Raw genomic sequence first — 22,673 nt, forward strand, 5'->3', positions numbered from 1 at the left:
GACCTTCTCGGCCCTACAGAGAGGGGAATTCTTTGTAGGCATTCACAGCTTTGGATTTCTCAAACAAAGGACTCTAGAGGAATTTATTAAAACAGTATATTATGCACATTTGTATTTTCCAGCATTACTAAGAGGGATTGTCCACTTTATCTTAATTTTAATGGATGTGTTGGGGACCTGATTTTGCAGCACTTACTAATATAGAAGTATAATGAGTTCTTTACAGTCTGATGATGGACAAGCATGTGATCAGTCCTGTCCATTCGTTTCCTTCAATTAAATAACATTGCGCATGGACAGCTGCTCTCAAGTGGAGGAGGCTGATGGACAGGTCTGGTCACATGCGTTGCCACCATTTTATGGACGTTAGTTCTGTACAGGCTATGAAGAAGACTGTACAACAAGCGCTGGAGGAGAACCTATAATACTTATATAGTAGTAAGTGCCACAAAATAATTTCACTAATACATGTATTGAAATTAAAAGGTGATTCTCAACATGTGTTTTCAGCAACACACAGTTCTCCAGTCTCTTCACTACCTTGTTGCTGGGGAGAGGTCATCCCTCCTTGAGTGACAGGTCTGGTTAGTATCCTTCTGCTACTCTGAGGCACTCGGGTCTCTCGGTGCATTTTCTGAAGTCTACACTGTAATCACTATATTTGCAAGTAGAGAGAACAGTGACTTAGAACAAGCACATAGCTTAGGAAAGTGAGAGCAGTGATTAGGTGTACTGCTTTGAAAGCAGCTTGAGTGGGTTCCATAACTGATAACATCAGCTCCAGCTCAAAGGCTGCCAGGGAGAGTGGGAAGTAAGCAACTGGAAAGACTTAACTTGGATTTCCGGAGTTGACTGGAATGTAGCTACCGGGCATACTCGGCCAGACTTTGCTGGTTAGTCTTTTTGGCAATGAAGTGTTTTCTATGTAAGACAAAAGCTCTTATGACAGGAGAATGGCAGCAGATAGAAAAAGCAAGTCCACTGAAAACTTGCTGCTTTTCATGCTGTGTGACTAACTAAAGCATTTAATAACAGGAGACTATCCCTTTAAGATATAGTGGTTAACACCAATAAACAAAAGGTATTTTATTGCACTGTATATAATCTATATGATAGTAATACTGTATGTATTCAGTGAATCCTAAAATTCTAACCATGGTGCCATGTGCAAAGATTTCATTTATTTTCATTATTTTTCTTTATATCAAAGTCTTTCTTTTTTGTGTGATACTTGGCTCCTTCCACAAGATATTCAGTAATGCATATTAATAAACAGCCTTGTTTTGTGTGGTGGAGCAGGCGAACCGCACAGTAGCAAAACTCAGAATAGCATGGAACCAGCATGGCCATGCCAACGAACTGCTTTGCCAAGTGTTTACTGCCGCCATGCCAATTCTTCTTATTACAGGGTACAGATTGTGTATCCCTGCAATTTATTTTGCATTTAATATCTGAAGCACTGATCAGTGGGGGGAAAGAAAACAAGAAATTTGTATAAAATGAATTCTGTCAACTGCATATGGCACATTTATTTCTCAGTGCCTGTGTAAGTGTTTATTCTGTGTGCGTTCATCTAATACACAACTGGGGATTTCTTTAATCCTGATGGTTTTTATTGATTACTAATCAGATGAGTGCACACATTACGCACACCACCCACTTTACCGATCTGTGTATCCACAAATTGCATAATCTAACTTTATATCGGTATTCTGTGCATTTAGTTTGTGGTTTTTTTTTTGCTTTGCTTAATTTGTATTCATAATTATGGCTTTTCTTCTGTATCACAGTGTTCTCTCGGCTCAGAAGTGGCTCTACGAGTGGGGGGAGAGTTTTTCTTTGATCCTCAAGCATCCGACTCTCCTGTGGATCTGGTCTTAATAGCTGGTGGCGTAGGAATCAATCCCTTGTTTTCAATACTCTTACATGTTGCTGACCTTCACAAGACCCTAGAGGCAACGGGTAAAGGCTTCCAAATGGGGAGTGTAAGACTCTATTATTGTGCCAAGAACACCAGTGAGTTACTATTCAAGGTAATTTCTATTGATAAACTTCTTAGCTCATTTTGTGGTCGATGAATGAAAAAAATATGTAAAAACATCATTTGCAGTCATGACTAAGTATTCTGGATGACTTTCTGACTTGGTAAAACAAGCTTTTAGGTCGCTTATACAAGAGTAATATTTAATCTGTCTCCATTTTGTTCTTTTGAAATAATAATCTGTTGAGAAAAAAAAAGAATTGCCTTAATACTCAAGATATTCCTTTTATTTTTGTAATCAAAACCTATGAACAATGAGACCTAAGGAGACGTTTCTGCCCTTAAAAGCTTTCAATCTAAACAAGATTGTGGAAGTGACATAGGTGAAACATGGTGCTAAGTTCGAGCCAAGGACTTTTCTTGGTATTTCTATTATAAAGAAAACTGCACAAAATCTTCACCAGGAAGTGATTAACACCTATCACAAAGCTATAAAGTGCAATGACTAAAGTGGGTCACTGAAGAAAGGATGTAGTGTATGTATGTATGACTAAATCGGACTGTGTACACAGAGTCCCCATCTTACAGACATCAGACTTAAGAACAACCCCTGGTTACAAATGTTGGATGTTAAAAACTCGGCTCTGACCGTTCTCGCCATGTGGTCCTCCCGCTGTTGCTGTGTCCAGGCCGGAGCTCACTGAACACCAAAGGTCGCTTCATCACCACAACCTTATGATGCACAGTAAGCTCCGGGATGGACTTGGCTATAAGTCTTAGCCTATAGTGAAGAGGTCAGACATGCAGCACACCACAGAAAAAATGAAAAACAGGATAGGACAGTGAGGTGAGTTTTAGTTTAAAAAAGCAAACTAAATAGTCTCCAGCAACCATTCCGATAGCCATCTGGCTCTCTACTTTGTTGCACGCTGAATTTCTAAGACTTTTGCTGGGTCTGACACCCAAAGGTCACTGCTCATAAGGTTGTGACGTTATGACTTGCCTATATTGAAAAGGCTGGAGATGTGGTGCACCCGACAATGGAAAGAAGAGCAGTGGGGTGGCTGGAGAGGAGTGTATTGCTTACAAAAATACAAAACTAAAGACTCGCCTCTCCATCAGCCTGCTGCTTGTTGTCTGGTCCTATTCTTTTTGCCATCATGCACCACTTCTCCAAGACTTCTGACCACGACTGTTGTGAATTCTGCTCTTGGGCTCCCTCCGGTGGTTGTTAGTGGTAGTGCTGTGGTCTCTGGATTATAGGCCGGGCAGGTGTTTCTGCTTATTGCAGCTCTATTAGGTATTTAGGTTTGTAGGATCCATCAATCCCTGCCAGTTGTCCATTGTATCTTGGAGGGATCGCATCTCTGTCTGGCTCCACTTGCCCTGCAGTCATTTCGGCTAAGATAAGTGTCCTGTTTTTGTTCTCTGTGGCACGCATGCAGTGTGCTTTTATGTGCAGTGCAATCTATTGTGTTGTTGTCCAGCTTTGACTTGTTTGGATTTTTCAGTCATGCTGGTTTCTCTGGAGATGCAGATATACATCCTATGTCTTTAGTTAGATGTAGCATATTGTATCTTCTGCTGTGGATTTTTCTAGTGTTTTGATACTGACCTCTTAGAACTCTGTCCTATCCTTCCTATCTAGCTAGAAGGGCCTCTTTTGCTAAACTCTGTCTTTTCTGCCTGTGTACGCATTTCCTCTTAAACTCACAGTCAATATTTGTGGGGGGCTGCCTATCCTTTGGGGCTCTGCTCTGAGGCGAGATAGGATTTCCCATTTCCATCTTTAGGGGTATTTAGTTCTCCGGCTGTGTCGAGGTGTCTAGGCCTGGCTAGGTACATCCCACGGCTACTTCTAGTTGCGGTGTCAGTATTAGGATTGTGGTCAGTACAGGTACCACCTACTCCAGAGATAGTCTCATGCGGCTCCAGGGTCACCGGATCATAACACACGACCACCTGATGACGTGTACAGTAGCCTCTGAGGCCTGTACGCCGCTATAAGCCCTTACCTTTAGGAAGGGATCAGGACGTGCGGTGCACCTAATGACAGAAGAGGACCATAGGGCAGACGGCAAGCAGTGGGATGGCTGGAGCAGTCATCGGTGAGGTAAGGTGTTTTTTTTTAAATTTTTCCCCAGCCCTGATCCAACTTACGGCAAATACTTACAGAACATATCTAGTTTATAACCCGGGGACTGTTTGTATGTGGTTATGTCACATGGACTCTCCTGGAGAAAGTGAGTTTTAAAGGAGCTCTGTAGTTTGGTTCTGCAAGAGACCACCACACCCCAGAATCCTGGCTTCCTGCTTCCGAGGGCTTGTGCGCTTATGATTGACAGTTCAAGCTGGTGGCTTATCACTTCTGGTCCAAGCGGTGTGCTCTCCGATGCTGCCAGCACAGGCATTTTTTGATGCGCATGGGGTTCGAAGCTTGCTGCATCCAGCAATCTGGCTATTCTCAAAACAGCTCTTATAATCTCTATAGAAAAGATTTTTGTAGCATCCCTTGCCAAGGAGACCGGCCACCATTGATGGCCTGCAGAGGTGGCTGATAACTTAGGCTATGAGCAGTAACTCAAATAAAAATCCCTTAATTTTTGAGAATGTTGAAGATTTTTTAACAACAAATACATTTCAAAGTTGCTTGTTTTTCTAAGCACTTTGCAGTTTTAACCGTTTCATGATAATGAGAATAGCTATTTAATGACAACTGCTCAAAACTGGAAAGGAAGCACGTCTGATCGTCCAGGGCAGTGAGTTCCAGAGAGTGGCTGCAGCTCAGTGCAAGTCCTGTAGACGGGAGGGAAAGGATATCGTAAGAGAGGGTGGAAGTTCTAGGTCATTTGCTGAATGAAGAGTAAAAATGTGAGTAAAGATAGAGATCGGCAGAGATGATTGATAGTGCCGTGTTGTGGAGTCTTGTAGCCTAGTCTAATCATTTTTAATATAATTCTGGAATGCCAGATAGTATTAGAAAGAAAATTCTATGGGCCTGTTTAGGTTTTGGCAGTGTCATTGTTAAGGTAAGAACAGGCATGAGGGGTAAAAATGGTTTGAAGAATTCAAGATTTAGTAATGGCTCAAATGAAAGAAAGGATAGATTTGTGTTTGGTTTCATGTCTTGGATTGATACCTATCAAATTTCTCTTCAAGATGGTTGTGTTACAGAAATGGTTGAATGGAGAGCGAGTAATAGATGAAACAGGAGCTCACTTCTAGAAAGGTTTAGTTTGAGACAGTGACAGTCGACATACACTCCCTAGTGTTGTAGGAAAGCAGAAATATCCCTAGTGGCTGGTTTTATTTTATTTTTTTTGTATACTGAACAATGATAAGTAATGGGTACATTAATTTTCATTGAGATCACGTATTAAAAAGTGCAACTGCTACAGTATATGCGCCCAGTAGCAGGGTAGAGGAATAGCAGAGCATGTCTGACGCCTTCCTCTGAGAGTCGTCTTCTCTAAAGCAGATGCAGAAGCACTTACCAGAGCAGTGATGTGTATCTGTGCCTATCCCATCTCTGCCCGAGAGATAAAACAGAATTACACTACTATCCTTTTAGATAGTAAATTAATTGAACAACAGCTTTTGAGCTAATAAAAAGTGAAATTAACGACGCTTGTTAGCGCATAATCTAGCAACTATTCTTCCTATTAAAAAATTATGAAAATCCTGAATGTGGCTCTGAGAGTAAATGTTAAGAGTTTCCTTCGCTCTTACCAGGAAGAAAAAGTCAATATGCTGCACTATTCATGCCATCAAAATTAAGGAACCCTCAGCAGGACCCCAACTGGGTCACTTTTTGCATCTGTAATATTATAAATATTATAGATAGCTTAATACATTAACCCCTTTCAGACATCGGGCAAGCTCTTGACAGCGGCATTTAACACATGCTTCCGGGAAGCGCATTGGAAATCCTGCCCATCGGCGCCTCTGTCGCATGACCGTGCGTCGCCGATGGGTTGGCATGACAACCAGAGGTCTTCAGCAGACCTCTATGATTGTCACTGCCGGATTGCTATGAGCGCCGCCTGGTGGTCTGCACGTATAGCAAGTGAGGAATTCTGCTACATACAGGTGACCTGATCATCGGCTGTATGTAGCACAGCCTATCGGGTTATGGCAGCTTCTAGTCTCGCATGGATCAAAAAACAAAGAATTGCTGCCTAGATCAGTGGCAAAGCTTCAAAACCGTAAATGCATCAAAAAAAGAACGTGGAAGCAGATAGCCATAAAATTACAAGACTTTATTAGAACATTTATAAAAAAAAAAAAGGACAGTAGTATCATAAGAAATGTAAAAAAGTGGGGATAGAATTTATGCAAAAGGAAAAGACCACCACAGAGGCAAAAAAAATAAAAAATATACATTGCTATCAAATATGCAAAAACAATAAATACCTATAATACGTATATGTCATGCGCTGAACTTTTTATACTATGAATGAAATGCAGGTGAAAGAGCCCAAAAAGGGCTTCTTACCATATAATTAGTGCCAAAAGTGACAAAAAAACAAAACAAAAAAGTGATATGCGCATGAAAAAGTATCTCAGATGTTTACCAAAAAATGCGTATGTCCTTGAGTAGGTGATTCCCATAAAGTGTGGAAAGATTACATAAAAGAGGCTATTCAAAAAATAAGTAGGGAAGAAAGAGTGTAACCCTTTTTTATACTAAATAAACAAGACCCAGTGGTTCAAATAAATGCATAAGCCCTAAATAATTGGCAGCCTAAATATGGAATACTTCACACATAGGCGGTATTTTGAACAACATTAAGAGGAAAACATACTGTGTTATTACCTGTGGATGGTAGCGGCAACCCGACACGCGTTTCGCGTGTAGCTTCGTTTAAGGGGGAGTGCTGTGGGGGTCCCCCTTATTTTTAATAACCAGCTGAGGGAAAGCAGACAGCTGAGGGCTGGTTGTATTATTCTGGAAAGGGGCCAACATCCATTGATCTTCCTAGCCTAATAATATCAGCTCACAGCTGTCTGCGTAGCCTTTACTGCTTCTTAAAGGGAACCTGTCACCACGTTTTTGGAAGATGGGATAAAAATAGCGTTAAATAGGGGCAGAGGTGGGCGTTACATTAGTGTGTTTGTTATGCGTTTATTACCCACCTAAGTTGCCGAAATACCTTTGCAAAGTCTCCGTTTTCGCCTGTCAATCAGGCTAGTCTGGTCAGATGGGCGTTGTCTTCCCCCAGATTTTGCGTAGTTTTCCGTTGGTGGCGTAGTGGTGTGCGCATGCCCAAGGTCCCGAATCCTCTGCCAGGGGATTTCAAAGAGCGCGGTGTCCGTTATTGCATTGGTGATCGGTGGGCGCGGCCATCTTCCTTTGGCCGCGCGTGCGCAGAAGCGGCGCTCTGCTGGCCGCGGCATCAGGAAAATGGCCGCGGGATGCCGCGCGTGCGCAGATGGATATCGCGGCGGCCATTTTCCTGAAGCCGCGGCCAGCAGAGCGCCGCGGAAAGCAGAGCGCCGCTTCTGCGCACGCGCGGCCAAAGGAAGATGGCCGCGCCCACCGATCACCAATGCAATAACGGACACCGCGCTCTTTGAAATCCCCTGGCAGAGGATTCGGGACCTTGGGCATGCGCACACCACTACGCCACCAACGGAAAACTAAACAAGATCTGGGGGAAGACAACGCCCATCTGACCAGACTAGCCTGATTGACAGGCGAAAACGGAGACTTTGCAAAGGTATTTCGGCAACTTAGGTGGGTAATAAACGCATAACAAACACTCTAATGTAACGCCCACCTCTGCCCCTATTTAACGCTATTTTTATCCCATCTTCCAAAAACGTGGTGACAGGTTCCCTTTAAAAAGTGGGGCCCCCCAAAAATGACGTGGGGTCCCCCCTATTTTTAGTAACCAGCAAAGGCTAAGCAGACCACTGCGGACTGATATTACCAAGCTGGTAAGGGGCCATGGGATTTTGGCCCCTTCCCAGACTAATAACACCAGCTCACCCCATAAGATGGGATTTATTTCGGCTGTGTAATGTCTGCTGACCTCTAGCCTAGCCAAGAAGCATCTGTCAGACACCCACATTACTAACCCTGTGTATTGAAAAGAAATAAACACACAGAAGTTCTTTAATTGTAACAATCGCTCCCCAACAATTGCCCTCTTTTCCCCATTTAATACCATTAAAAAAAAAAAATAATAATTCAAAGGATCTGCCATAATCCATAATATGGACGTCTCATGACAATCCCCGACTCTGCTACATCTGGAGGCTGTGATGAGCTGTGAAATCTGTAACGTTACCTCTCACCACGGCCGACCGGAAGACACTGAGTAACTTGTGAATCTGGATGCTGTGACGAGTGATGACATCAGTAAGGTTATCGCAGTTCACAGCCAATGAACTGCAGTAACCTTACTGATGTTACCACTCGCAGCATGTGAGCTTACTGCCAGGGCAATCTGGTAGAGCTGGGGACCAAGCGCCAGAATTGGTGCATCTTATGGATGCAGCATTTCTGGGGTGGCTGAGGGCTGGTGTTTTTAGTATGGGAAGGCACTAATATCCTTCCTTGTTGTGTCCCTTTGGATATTTATCTTTATTATCTATGAAACCTATGTTTCACATGTCTACCATGTCAATTTGTTTCTGCTGACCATTGAGCCTCATATACTTGGTGTGTGTGTTTGTGCCCTATAAGACCTCTTATAGTCACTTTATTTATATGTTTTAGGAGGGATCTCCTCCTCAGTTAATTTAACTTACCCCAAGAGAGGACTCTGTTAGTACATACAAATCCCAGATACCTTGACACGTGACACCCGTCTCCAGTTTTCCAGACAGATCCTAGGGGTTTCATTCATTTACTCCTTTAGGAGTGTTTTCTCCTTGTATAGATAAGTGCCATCATCAATTTAAGGTCAAACATATGCAGCTAGACTATTGATATACGCAGGTACCATACTTTCGTAATGACTGTGCATAGATTTGGAGTAGACTATCACTATGTTATTATTACATCCAACATGGGAATATAACTACTCTTTAGTTTGTAAAAATATTGCGCCTGCTATCTCCTACCAAACTGTTCATTGTAATCTTTTGTGTATACATTTATTATCAGTCTCTCTGCTGACCAGGTTGTGTGGGGTCTCTTTGTCACCTCCCCTCTATATATTAGGAGTTTTAACATTGTATGTATTTAATAAAGGTATATGTTTTCTATCTATAGCTGCTTTTGCTTCCATTTTTTTCTTGGATTTTCTGATTGTTGGAAGTGCTGCCTAGTAGGCTGGTGAGTATAATACTAGGGCCAGGGAACTTAGATTAATGGCACCAGCACTGAAATAAAAAATATAAACACTGGAGTGGTGCTTTAATTCTACTCCACCCTCCTAAGAAGTGCAAAAGAATTAAAATTACTCACAATTACACCAAAAATTATGCAGCTGGATACCAGACCTGATGGCAAGTCAGGGGGCGTCCGAGACAGTGTGTAAGCCAGCCCAGTGACAGGTGATCCATTAGGAATGCGTGTAGCTGTTTCCATAAATTATCCATGTTTCCTAGTTCTGTCCAAGAATGACAAGTTGATGTTGTGAGTTTGGCCGGGGGTCCGTTTGTAAAGTTCACTGTCCTGCAGACTTGTCAGGCAGATGGTTGCCCGTCCCATCCTCGTATCTTATCCTTTTGTAATTGCTCCCACATGTGACTGCTCGGACCATATCGATCTCAGTCTCAGCTGCCCACTTTCTAGCCCACTTTCTAGCCCACTTTCTTAAGGGGCTTCTGCTGTTAGTCTGCAAATTGTATTACAGATGCAGGTCATCATTTCTAATAACTTCTGTTCTGTCAATGGAAGAGCAGATGCAGGCAGTTGTAAAATGGTAATGCAAGTTCCCCATCACTTCTGTACTTATTGAAACTCTGCCACTTGTAAGCATTTCTTAAGAAGATGTGGTTTGCTTATTTTTTGTTTGTTTTTTGTAGTTTCCAATTTGTTTGAATATAATTTTAATAATCTACAATATACTTTACTGCTGCCTTTTACATATGGTTATATAGTCCCCTACATGTGACTTCTGCATTTGCATAGAATATTTATATAGCTTTTTCACGAAATAGCTAAATTCCCCAAAATTAGAATTGCCGCTGATAAGGCAACATTTGAGAAATGCAGGAGGAAGCATCCCTTGTGAAGTTGCCTAACAGTTACAGTGCACAGAATTTCTGACATACCGTATTTTGCGGTTTCTAAGATGCATCGTATTTTATGACGCACCCCAAATTTTTAGGAGAAAAATAGGAAGAAACCCTTTTTTTAAAAAAAATAAAATGGTGGCGCTTCTTACAATCCATACGTCTTCTTGCGTCTTCTTGCTTACTGGTGTTGGCTGTGGTGAAGCGGGGTCCCAGGGTCACTGCTGGCAGAAGCAGGAGTGGGGTGATGCTGCCGATCCTAGACTGGCATGAGGGGGTGTTCGGATGTGCGACACTGCGGGTGCTCGGTGGTGCGGGGGTCTCTGCCGACATTTTGTGAAAGCCCGGAGCCCCCGTACTTCCATAGTTTGCTTTGCAGTGGAATCCGAGAAAATGGCTGCTGGGGGCGGCGCATGCACAGATGGAGATCTTGGCGCTGAGATCTCCTCTCCCCAGTGTCACACCTCCAAACACCCCCTAATCCCAGCCTGTGGCCTGCAGCAATGCGCCACTCTTGCCTCCTCCAGTAGCAACCATGGGACCCTCATCTACCGTGACCAGTAAGGTATATTCGAATTACAAGATGCACTCCCCCGTCTTATAATCCAGAAATTATGGTATCTGTGATAGTGCAGAAAGCCTAAGCTTCCTTGTTCTTTCAGCACATTCTGGAGATTTGAGGTAACGTTTCTCCTTGTAGAAGGAGCCAAGTTGGCATAAGGAAACCTATAGGCCATGCAATGCACCTGTGGTCATGTGGCAAGGCTCTTTTAAAGGAGTCACTATAGACTTTTTATATTTGCTCTAAGTCTTTCTTTGTGAAATATCGGCATGCTAGTCTATGGCATGCCTCTTTAACCCCTTTCTGACATGTAATGTACATGTATGACACATGTCTGATGCTTAAGCTGACTACTACTGTTAACCCCTTTAAATGGCACTTTCAATCTCTGACAATGGTGTGTGAGGCGTTCCGTTCTGTGGACATGCCGGACTGTGCCAGTGGGTCCCCATTACAGCAGGGAACCTGTTGAGGACTACCATGGCTACCATGTCTCTGGTTCTTGAAGCCCAGCCTCAGGATGGGCTTCATAGCAGAACATGATTTTATCATTTTACAGTTGTATTGTAGTATTTGGAACAAGAGAACAAGTGATCAGATGACGATAGGTTCAAATGCCCTATATGGAGAGTAGTGATGAGCGAATAGCATTGTTGCTCGGGTCTCCCCAAGCACGCTCGGGTGATCTCCGAGTATTTTGTAGGGCTCGGACATTTAGTTTTCGTCTCCTCAGCTGCATGATTTACGGCTGCTGGACAGCCTGAATACATGTGGAGATTCCTTAACAAATAGGTATTCCTCACACGTATTCAGCCTGTCTAGTAGCCGCAAATCATTCAACTGCAGCGACGAAAACTAAATCTCCGAGCACTAACAAATACTCGGAGACCACCCGAGCGTGCTCTGGAAAACCCGAGCAATAATGCTATTCACTCATCACTAATGGAGAGTAATGAAGAAAAATAATATAGAAAGCCTAAGAAATGATTATCTGACAATGGCAGCACAAGCCAAATGGATTTATTGTTAGTTTTTTTTAGAAATTAGTGACTTTTTTCATTACTAAAATAAATAAAATGCAAGATTTGTATTTCTGTAACTGTACTTAAATGAAGAATCACGATTACTGGTACGTTTTATCACACAATGCATATCCTAAAAGCAAAGCCCCAAAAATAAAGACTGAATTGCTTTTTTGCCATCTTACCACACTTGGATTTTTTTTAGTAATTTTCCAGTATATTTTATGGTAAAATGACTGGTCTCATATAGAACTACCAAAATTAAACAAGTCCTCATATGTCTTTGTTGACAGAAAGTTAAAAACAATATGGGCCTTGGAAAAAGAGGAGGAAAAAAACAGAAGTGAAGAAACAAAATTTGCTGTTGTGGGAAAGGTTTAAAGAAGCTGTTGTCACAATTTTTGTTCCCCCCAATGAGAACTTTCCTTCATAATTGGATAGTTTGTTAACACATGTCGATCTACTCAGAGAATACATTAATTAGAGGGGTCCCATGTTCAGATACTCACCTTGTCTGGAGTGCAGAGTGGTCATATAAAGCATCTGTCATTTTGAAGAACCTGCCCCATCTTGTCCTTCATTGTACAATGACATCCACCCTGTGTAATGCCGTATTTACCCTGTGGTGGCGCTGCAGGGACTTAGATTTTTCCATAGATTGCATTATAGAGGGATACTTTATGATCAGCTCATTGTTAAGGCATTCTTCTAAAAAGGAGGTGTCTAAAGCAGACAATGTCTTGAAGGCGCTTTTAGTACATATTCTAATGATATTCTCATATGACAAAGTTCAAATTTATTGCAAAAAAACCCCTTTTAGAATATTTCAACTTGAAACCTCCTCCCTGAGTGGACAAACCACATTTGTACCCAACGCATCAGTGAGGCCAATCACCGACTTAAAGGGGTTGTCTGGTCCTAACCTACAAGTCTGCAGTCACTGTGAGTGACTACAGACTTCTGAATCCTTACAACGCACAGTGTGAGATTTCTCCGGTGCTGCCGCCGGGGGTGGAGGTCTTGTGATATTCCTGCTCTCGGCCACATGGTCTTGCTCAATGCAAGTGTATGGAGTGAGGCAGTGGGCATGTGGCCGGGAGTATGAATATCGCATATTTGTGGTTACAGGCCCGCCGCCACCGGAGAATCATCTCAGTGTGCAGCGTGCTTGATGTGAGGACTCACAAGTGTGCAGTCACGTAGATTGACTGCAGACTTGTTGTTTAGGACCAAACAACCCTTTTAAAATAGATGTTACATGATTATCCACTTTATATGAATCATTTCGACATTTTCATATGCCGTATTCACATATTCGTGTTTCGGGATCTAAGTACCATCCGCAGTGCAAAGACCGGCTTGTGTGTATTTTATCTGAATTCGAAAGCCTAACGTATGCCTATGAGGCGGTCTAGTTCACATACTCAAAGACTGTGAAAAGCGGATGTGGGAATCGCACCAAAATCTCTAAATTTCTGAAGGATTGCTATCTGCCACCTCTGGAGGGAATAACTACAAAACAAAGATGCATTTGTTTTTTCTGTTTTGCTCCTTATATCCACTCCTGGAGTTATCCCTTTACAGAACTACAATTTTTCTGGGAACTACCAGACTATTAGTCAGGTCATCCAGAGAGTAAGAAAAAGACGACTGCTTAAACAAGTCTGAGGTGCAATTCAAGACCCAGCCAGTGGTCAAGGGTGGCGCAACCGAGCAAACCATGGATTCCCAGTACTACTTCTGAGTCTGCTGCATGCCTACATACTAAATCCTGCATTAAATCTGGTTTCCTCCACTTCAAAATGAAAAATAATTACCGTAGGTCCCTTTTGTTTATTTGTCGTACAAATTGGCAAACTACAATATGCAACCTTACAGATCAGAGAATAATTCTGAATGTTTCTCTGTTTCTTGTTTTTTTTTATTTTCTTCAAAGAAATGAACTTTTGCCAATGCAAAGCAACAGAAAACCAACATAGACAGCAGTTATTTAGATCTGTGCACAATGCATGAATAAATATACCTCTATGAAGAACAGTACAAAGCACCAGAAAGACAAAAATATTCTTAGTGCTTTGTATCTGGGGCGTCCATCTGTCAGCATGTCAGACTTATGAGGAATATGAGTTTTAGATTTCAGTTTAACTTTTTAATAAAATATAGGTTCTGATATCATCTGATTATTATTTTTTGTGTTTTTTTTTCTTCTGTTTAAAAAAAAAAATAAACAAGCACTTTGCCCGAAACAATCCCTAATAGTCATTTGTAATACTGACATTTTGCCTTGTTTGGCAACGGAATACTTTTGCACAGTATTTTTATTGTAAGGTTTGTGCGCATAGGACCATTTAGATGCTGGCAAGTTTTTCCAAGTGAAGCCACTTCAGGAAAGCACCGGCGGTCATTTACTTGAGGCAGCTTCCCCTTCGTTCTTGCCGCGGCTTTCGCTTAGTACTGTGACGTATGGAGAGCTAGCGGTTTCCTAGCTGAAGGTGCCCGATGAATGAGAATGTCTCTGTCAACTATTTCGGGGACCTGAACCCGGAAGTAGGTAAAAAGGTGACATACGGTAAATCTGAACATGTGCACAGCAATGTCGTTTTGACACTATGCACTTTAATGTTATTGGTTGTTTTTTGGATATAGAGATAGCAAGCAATCTTATAATTCTATATGTAGACAATTTGGCTGTGAGGAGCCACAAAGGTTTTTACATAGAGCCATAAGCTATATGGGCATTTAAATAGAGCTGTATGGAAAACTCTTTTCCTTATTTATGTGTCTATGCTTTATGAATGTTATATTGAATACCAAATTTGACTGACATGAGTCCAAAAGCACTATTTGCAAAGAGAAATACGTTGAATTATATAACATTTATTAACATTCAAGAAAGCTTTGCTCCACATATAAGGTAGCCCCTTTTTGAGGAACCTTAGAGAGAAAAAATTCTTCATATGCTCTGGATATTTATCCATTTTTTGAATATGCTTATGGCATGGGTATAGTAATTCCTGTGGTCCCAGGTCCATATGTGAGTATTTATCCACTGAATCTTTTTAAATAGTTGTGTGTTAATATTTGTACATTTTTTTTTTAATTTTTTACTTGGTATGTGCTTCAGTTATTTGTAGGTATTATCACATTTATTATAGTACGGAAAAATCCAAAGGGGGGATTAAAAATACACACAAAAGATGACACCAGGTCTACGCGTTTCGAGATGAATATCTTGGTCATCTTGAAACGCGTAGACCCGGTGTCTCATCTTTTGCATGTATTTTTAATCCCCCCTTTTGGATAGATTAGTCAAATAGACAGCTGGTAGAATGTATGAATAGAAAGAGGAAAAAAATGGTAATCGGCTGACCTTCCAGAGAGCACAAATGTGAAAAGCACTTGAATTTGCATTTGAAACTTGAAAGACATTGTTTGGTCAGGGCGTGGTGTAGGAAAACACCAGACTGGTTTCTAGGGCAGAAATGGAAGAGAAGGTCCATGAGGACTGGGCTCCAGCACAATGATAAAACATAACTTTTACTGTGCAATTAAAGGGAATCTGTCAGTAGGATCAACTCTCCTAAGCCGTCCTTACGGGCATGTAGGTCATAGGAAGCTGAATAAAATGATACTTTAATATCTGTGATCTGATGTCTTTTTTCAGAGAAATCCATGTTTTTTATATCTGTAAATGACCTCTTCCAGGCTATAGGGAGGACATTGCCTGGAAGATAACTCTGCCTCCAGAGATTATTTTAAATAAAAGGTGCAGTTACCAGTGAGACAAATGCCTAACACAGAACAGGAGAAATTACATTTTGGTTCTTGCAAACACATTTTTGCAGATCTCTGAGCTCTGTTATATTGCAACAATATTGCACCCTGTCTGCCTGTGAGCTGAAGCTGAGAAGAACCTGCAGATGTGTCAGGTATAATCACACACAGCTCTGCAGTGAGATCCGGAGGGCAGAGAGCGGCTATTGCACATCACACTGGTAACCATCATGCAGCACACTGGTAACCATGTAAAATAAGCTCTGGAGGCAGAGTTATCTTCCAGGCAGCATCCTCCCCAGACCCCGGAAGACGTCATTTATATAAAGATGATTTCTCAGCAACAACACATCTGACACACAGGTAGGACTGTTTTCAGCAGTCTATAACCTGTATGCCCATATTAATAAATTAGATACGGTAGGTGAAATGTAGTAACAGATTCCCTTTAAATATATGGTGAGAAAAAAACAAAAAGATAGTAAAGATTAAGGATCCATAAGCTTACGCCTTTCGGGTTAGCAACAGCTATGATTAAGGGTTGCTGACCCGAAACACTTATGGATCCTTAATCCTTTTTAGCTTTTAGTTTTTTCTCGGCATGTTTTTAACTGCATAGTAACAATTATGTTTTGACATTTATCCTTAGTCCTGGAGCCCAGTCCTCATGGACCTTCTCTCCCAGTATGTATGAATACCTTTTGCTTTTTCACCTAATACTAATAGAGGGAATCCATATTTATTATACACTGTGAATTCCCACCAAATTGTTCCCCGCAGTTTTTACAACCTTTTGTTACTGAACGCTCGTCAAGTAAGGATAACCATTTTGCCCCATACCGTAGTTCTGTGTTTGTGATTCTTGTGATGTTGAGGATTTGAACAAATAACGCCGTGTCTGAAATAAAATTCAAAATCACATAAAGCAGCATTTCCAAGTCAGCCATTTATTTCCCATATTTAGAACAGTGCATTTAAGTCAGTAAACAATGGCCTGCCGGTGTCTATTATCGACTAAAGCTCAGCCTGGCTGCTGGCTTCATTGTGAGTGTAAGTACTGCCCAGTGGGATAGGGAGAGGCAATGCCTGGAATAAATGGTGTGAACAAAAGCCTACAAACTGTTTTCTGCAGCTCATTTGTTGCCTACATTCAATTTGAGTGGAAATGGTTTCACCTCTGCCACCTTCACAGCTGCACACGAGAGGAAATCAACAGCCGTAATGCTTTCAAAATGCAAATGTTCTCTTTACGAATAGTACTCGGAAAGGTAAATTAAGTGCGGCGTGCTCAAATTTAGCCCTTTTTTTTTTTCCAGACCACATTACATTTGACACAACTAGTCTGTAGTAAAACCAACACGTACCTATGTGTGCGTACTGTACAACAAATGGGGACTAATTCCATTTTTTCTATGTAAACACTTTGCCCACATTCCAGCTGTGCTCTTATGTTCTGGAGCTTTTGTTTGTTTCCTTTTTTTCTTCTCTTGGCTTCATGTTTGTATACGTTCTTAAAGGGACGATCCGTTTCAATGCTTATGTAATTTTAATTTAATATTATGGAGTAGTAACTTTAGACAAAAAAAACCGAAGGGTCTTTCCTCCTATGTCTGTTTTCACAAATACTTGAATTACTTGTGAAATAAAAAAAAAATCTAGGGCATCTTTTCTTAAACCTCTGCATTGTTCTCCTCTTCTGTTTTTCCTCCTAGAAATATATGAATAAATTGGCAAATAGGGGGTTATTATTCCCTTTATCAAAATGGGTCATTCGCTAAAGAGTTCCGTATTACTTACCGGCACATGCAAACTTCCCGTCAATGGTGTTATTACTAAATTCACTTTTATTAAGGCTTATTCACACGTTGCGTTTCTGCCAAGAAAAACACAGCTTTTTACTGTACCAGCAAAAGTCAATGAGATTTCTGAAATCTTTCACACGCCGCAGTTACAAACCTGCAGGATGTCAGTTCTTTCCGGGTTTTTTTCCCCCCATTCAAATGAATGGCGAAAAAACTCAAGCATTTTACTGCCAAGAGACATGTTTTTGGAGCAAAAATATCTGCTGCAAATGCTTAACATGTGCATAATACCCCTGGTGTTGATACCCCTGGTGTTGATACATGCCAGTAATAGGATGCGAGGCCGCAGGTAATCCCTACCGCATGCAGAAAGCTTTATAATATATTCTCTGAGGCTCATGAACCATCAGTTCTCTGTATGTGTGTAATTCTTCAAATATAAGATCTATGCAGCGTTTTTGGATGAATAGTATACTTAAAGATGGAATTAAAATGGCACTGATTTGTCCTCTAGGAGCCTCCATGTTTTTCTCCTTGGTCTGATTGCCTCCTTAATTAGTTTCTTTGTTTATGATTTGCTTTTCTTCTTTTTTTTTTTTTTCTTTTTTTTTCTTGCAGAAAAACATTCTTAATTTGATGCACAGTTTTCCGGGAAAAATAACATGCAGCTTTCATGTCACGCAGCAGAGTTCAGAAGTGTGTACAGAACTTCAGCCGTTCATCACTGGTGAGCAAGTCCTTATGGCTGGACATGGTTCAAGTATCCGTCATGAATTGCTGGAACACAATATTCAGGAATGCAGGGGCCACTTAAAGTTATGAAATGTTGAGAAACTGTGATTAGTTTAGTTTGTGTTTGACTAATTCTGATTATTTTTAGCTTCAAGTGCAGTGAAAGTATTTCTTTTAACCCCGACAAGACATGCATTTTTAGAAAGTCCATGTATAATCCATTTAACAAGATGCTAAAGTTTAGAGCTTTTCAGAAACTATATAGATCCTATTCATTTAGGTATTTGTCATAGCAAAAGTTGGAAGTAAATGTATATATTTTCAATCTAACCAGAACTATGTATCGGATTATGAGAAAATAACCTTTATAGTAGTCAGAGAGTTATATCACACAAAATAGTTAATAAATAACTTTTCCCACATGTCTACTTTACATCAGCACAACTTTTGAAACATTTTTTTTTTCGTTAGGAAGTTATAATGGTTAAAAGTTGATAACCAATTTGACAATTTTCAAGCAAAATTTACAAAGCCATTTTTTTTAAGGACCATATCACATTTGAAGTGACTTGAGGGGTCTGTACAACAGAAAATACCCAAAAATTACACTATTCTAAAAACTGCACCACTCAAAGTGCTCAAAACCATATTCAACAAGTTTATTAACCCTTCAGGTGCTTCACAGAAATTAATGGAATGAGGAAGGAAACAATTAATTTTACTTTTCACAAAAATTTTGCTTTACCACAAAATATTTTTACTTTTACAAGGATACCAGGAGAAAACTTGTTGTGCAATTTCTTCTGAGTACACTGATATATGTGGGGGAAAACTACTATTTGGGCACACGGCAGGAAGTGAAGCTGCACTGTTTGAGTTTTTGAACGCAAAAATGTCTGGAATCGATAGCAGACATCATGTCTCGTTTGGAGAGCCCCTGATGTGCCTACACAGTGGAAACCCCCCATAAGTGACCCCATTTTGGAGACTACAACACTCAACAATTTTATTCAGGGGTATAGTGAGGATTTTTAACCCAAAAGTACTACACAGAATTTGATAACATTAGGTCGTCATATTGAATATGTCGTCGTTAGTGTTGAGCGCAAATCCTCGCTATTCGAGATTGCATCGGGTGCTCCAGTATGTACCAAGTATCGCGGGTGCCCTAGCGACCCCTGATGCAAATTTGAGTACCAAACACTCGCTCTCAACATTAATCATTATATTGTCGTCTTTTTTTTTTTAAAACTTTTGAAAAAACCTAACGTCAACCCTAACCCTAATAGCAAAGTATGAAAGAAAAATTATAAAATGAGAAAAGTGTAACCTGACTAAGGGGATGACACAAGGGGAAGTGACTTACTAATTATTGGCTTTTGATTACTGTGATAGGGTCTATCACATTGATCAAAATGAACATATAGGAAAAATCCCTGCTGGTGCTGAGTGCCAGATCTCGGCGGACGCACTACACATGTGCACGCCATTTTTTTTTTTTTCAGGAATATAAGATGGAGCTAGAGGGACCGGGGGATGGTGGAGGTAGCAGGGTAGAAGGGCTTGGGGACATATATATCATGTCAGAAGAAAGAGAAATGTTTTAATAGCTGGCACATTTTTTTTCATTTTTTTTTTAAATCATTGAATGACGATGATCACGTGATCGGGAACTGGAAAAACTGGCCCTGAGCGTGTTCTCCAGGGTCTCAGCCACCCCTCTTAGCTGAAACCCTGGAAATTTTCTGACCTTGGGTGGTGCAATAACCTTATTCCCGTTAGCTGTTTTAAAACTGAAACGAAGGAATATGGCCCCTTAGCGGCTGCCGTTTTAATGCGCATTGGTGGTCATTAAGGGGTTAAAGCACCACTCCAGCATTTTTGTTTTTCAGCGTTGGGGTGGCGCTTTTAATCTAAGCCCCTGGTCATATACTCTCACCCTCCAGCGTCTTGACAGTTTTTTTTTCAGTGCCGCCCCATTCCTCCAGCGCATCTTGTGACTGGCTGGAAGTCAGAGGCTATGTCACAAGAGCACAATGCAGATCTGTGAGAGCCAGAACAAGTCTTTTATAGCAATCAAAAAGAAGAACGCCAAAGCACTCACCGGTCTTGCAGTTCAACAAGTCTTTATTATCTCATGTGCAAAAAATGGAGATTCTTCACGGCACACGGGAGGACAAAGTGCAGGGTGCGGCGGACGAGACAACGGCCGTTTCGCGCTTAGGACAGCGCTTCAACGGGTCCCGTTGTGACCCGTTGAAGCGCTGTCCTAAGCGCGAAACGGCCGTTGTCTCGTCCGCCGCACCCTGCACTTTGTCCTCCCGTGTGCCGTGAAGAATCTCCATTTTTTGCACATGAGATAATAAAGACTTGTTGAACTGCAAGACCGGTGAGTGCTTTGGCGTTCTTCTTTTTGATTGCTATTATCATGGACTTTTATGCCTCACGCTAGCACCTCCGCTCTTTGCTGTATGATCTGGTATAGCTTCACAGACTCCACGTGATATTGTCTTCACGCCAGGGGGGCTGTGCTGCATTGATTCTTTTGATTTTTTCAAGTCTTTTATAGACTTGTATTATAAAGTGACCTCAGTACAGCTCCATTAAACAACTTTTCGGGAGTGGCAGCAAAAATGGATGAAAATGCCAGGAGGTGAATATCACACAAGGGGCATAGGACTTAAATTTAAAGCAGCACTCCAGCGGATCAATACAAAAAGCACTGGTGTGATGCTTTAAAGGAGTTAATTTTAATCAGTAGATCTTGGAACAATAATCGTTTCCACAATTGGATGTGTTTAAAAAAATGTTCCTGTGCTGAAATAATCTTATAAATGTGCCCCTGCTTTGTACTGTTCTCTCCTGCCCAGGAGCTGTGGTATGATCAGACCATGTTCCTGCCTGGTAAGACACAGCCACAGTACACAGCAGGGGCACATTTATATCATTATTTCAGCACAGGGACATTTTTTTAACACATCCAATTGTGGAACTTATTTATTTTCCAAGATCTATTACTTAAAATGTGCTTTGCTTGTGGGAAAACCACTTTACCACCATGCACCTCTATACACGTTCACTGCATGAGGTCTAAGTGTACCTTACCACTTGGTTTATGTATTGGTCATTAAAGAGTTTTTTTCCAAAATTTCATGTTTAGCCTCTATCCTGAGGATAACCTATTGATCTCTGGAGTCCATTCTGCTGGGATCACTATCGATAAAGAGAACGGATCTCCTGAGCCACAACTTCAATGAAGCAAAAGTGCACATGCTGGAACTCCGCTCCATTCATTGTCATTGTGACTAGCGTAAATAGCTCAGCAGTGTACTCTTCTTTCTCCAGCAGTCGTATAGAGCACATGCACCTGCACTCCGTTCTAGACAGGGCTGTGTCCTGTTCTCGGCATCACTGGTCAGACCTGCAGTAATCAATTTATTTGCTACTAGTGATGAGCAAGAGTGCTTGTTACTCGAGATTTCCGTGGACTCCGAGTGTTTCGGCATGCTCAGATGTGGGGATACATGTGGGGATTCCCTAACAAACAGGCAACCCCCACATGTATTCAGGTTGTCTAGCAGTCGCAAATCATGCAGCTGCAGCGACGAAAACTTAATCTCTGAGCACATCCAAGTACTCGGAGACCACCCTAGCATGCTCGGAGAAACCCGAGTAACGAGTACACTCGCTCATCACTATTCCCTACTTGGTAGATGCAGGATTACTTGAGCTTTTGGGTAAACCCATTTAGAGGGAATCTTATCACCAAGTTCTTGCTAGCCCAATCTGACCACATCATGATGTAGGAGCCGAGACCCCGATTCCAGCGATGTATTTCTTACTTTACTTGTCTCTGTATTTTTAATTAAAAACTCTTTTCAGCTGCAGATCTTGCAGTTCTCTAAATGCTGAGCTCTGTATAACCCCGTCCACATCACTGATTGGCTGCTTTCTGTGTTCACTGTGCTTAGGCAGAAAGCTGCTAATCATTGAGGGTGGGCGGGTTGTACTACCTGGCAGCAGGCCAAATAATAATCTGCTGATAAAACACTGATACACTGATTTTATATAAGGTACAGCAAGCAGCCCAGTAAGTGATACATCGCTCGAGTCAGGTTCTCTGCCCCTACATCATGCTGCTCCCAAATTAGATAGCAAAATCCTAGCGATAAATTCCCTCAAAAGCCTCTTCAATCTCATGAAGACTCTGTTTCTTAGTTATTTAATTAAGTTATATGTGTGTATATGTGTGTGTGTGTATATGTATATATATATATATATATATATATATATATATATATATATATATATATATATATATAATATTGTATTTATTACATTCAAAAGCAAGGATAGGTGTCAAAAATGAAATGGGCAGCTGATCTCCAGCAGGACAGGAAGTGGTGATGACTCATTCTTCAGTTCTCCAGCTGTCAGTTGAATGATGAGTCCTCAGATATTCCTCTGATTTGCCAGCCATCCCGATAGTCCTTGCATCTGTCTTTTTTTCTTCATATTTTTATTCTGACAACCCCTTTAAATCCAAAAGCATCTTCAAGGTGTTCTTGGCAGAACATTGTTTGATGACTGTCAGAGAGACAAAAGGTGAA

General features: G+C 41.2%; 1 protein-coding gene across 4 annotated transcripts in view; it reads left to right on the forward strand.

The window, feature by feature from the left end:
- The window catches only part of OXNAD1 (oxidoreductase NAD binding domain containing 1), a 79,671-nt gene that overhangs the window by 53,228 nt on the left and 3,770 nt on the right, over positions 1-22,673 (forward strand). For all 4 annotated transcript variants that reach the window (XM_077268862.1, XM_077268861.1, XM_077268859.1 and 1 more), the window contains exons 7-8: positions 1,791-2,033; positions 17,950-18,058. In XM_077268862.1, coding sequence (XP_077124977.1) covers positions 1,791-2,033; positions 17,950-18,058 — 352 coding nt within the window. The remainder of the gene's footprint in view (positions 1-1,790; positions 2,034-17,949; positions 18,059-22,673) is intronic.

Source organism: Ranitomeya variabilis, chromosome 6, assembly GCF_051348905.1.
Source record: "Ranitomeya variabilis isolate aRanVar5 chromosome 6, aRanVar5.hap1, whole genome shotgun sequence".
Classification (NCBI taxonomy): Eukaryota; Metazoa; Chordata; class Amphibia; order Anura; family Dendrobatidae; genus Ranitomeya; species Ranitomeya variabilis.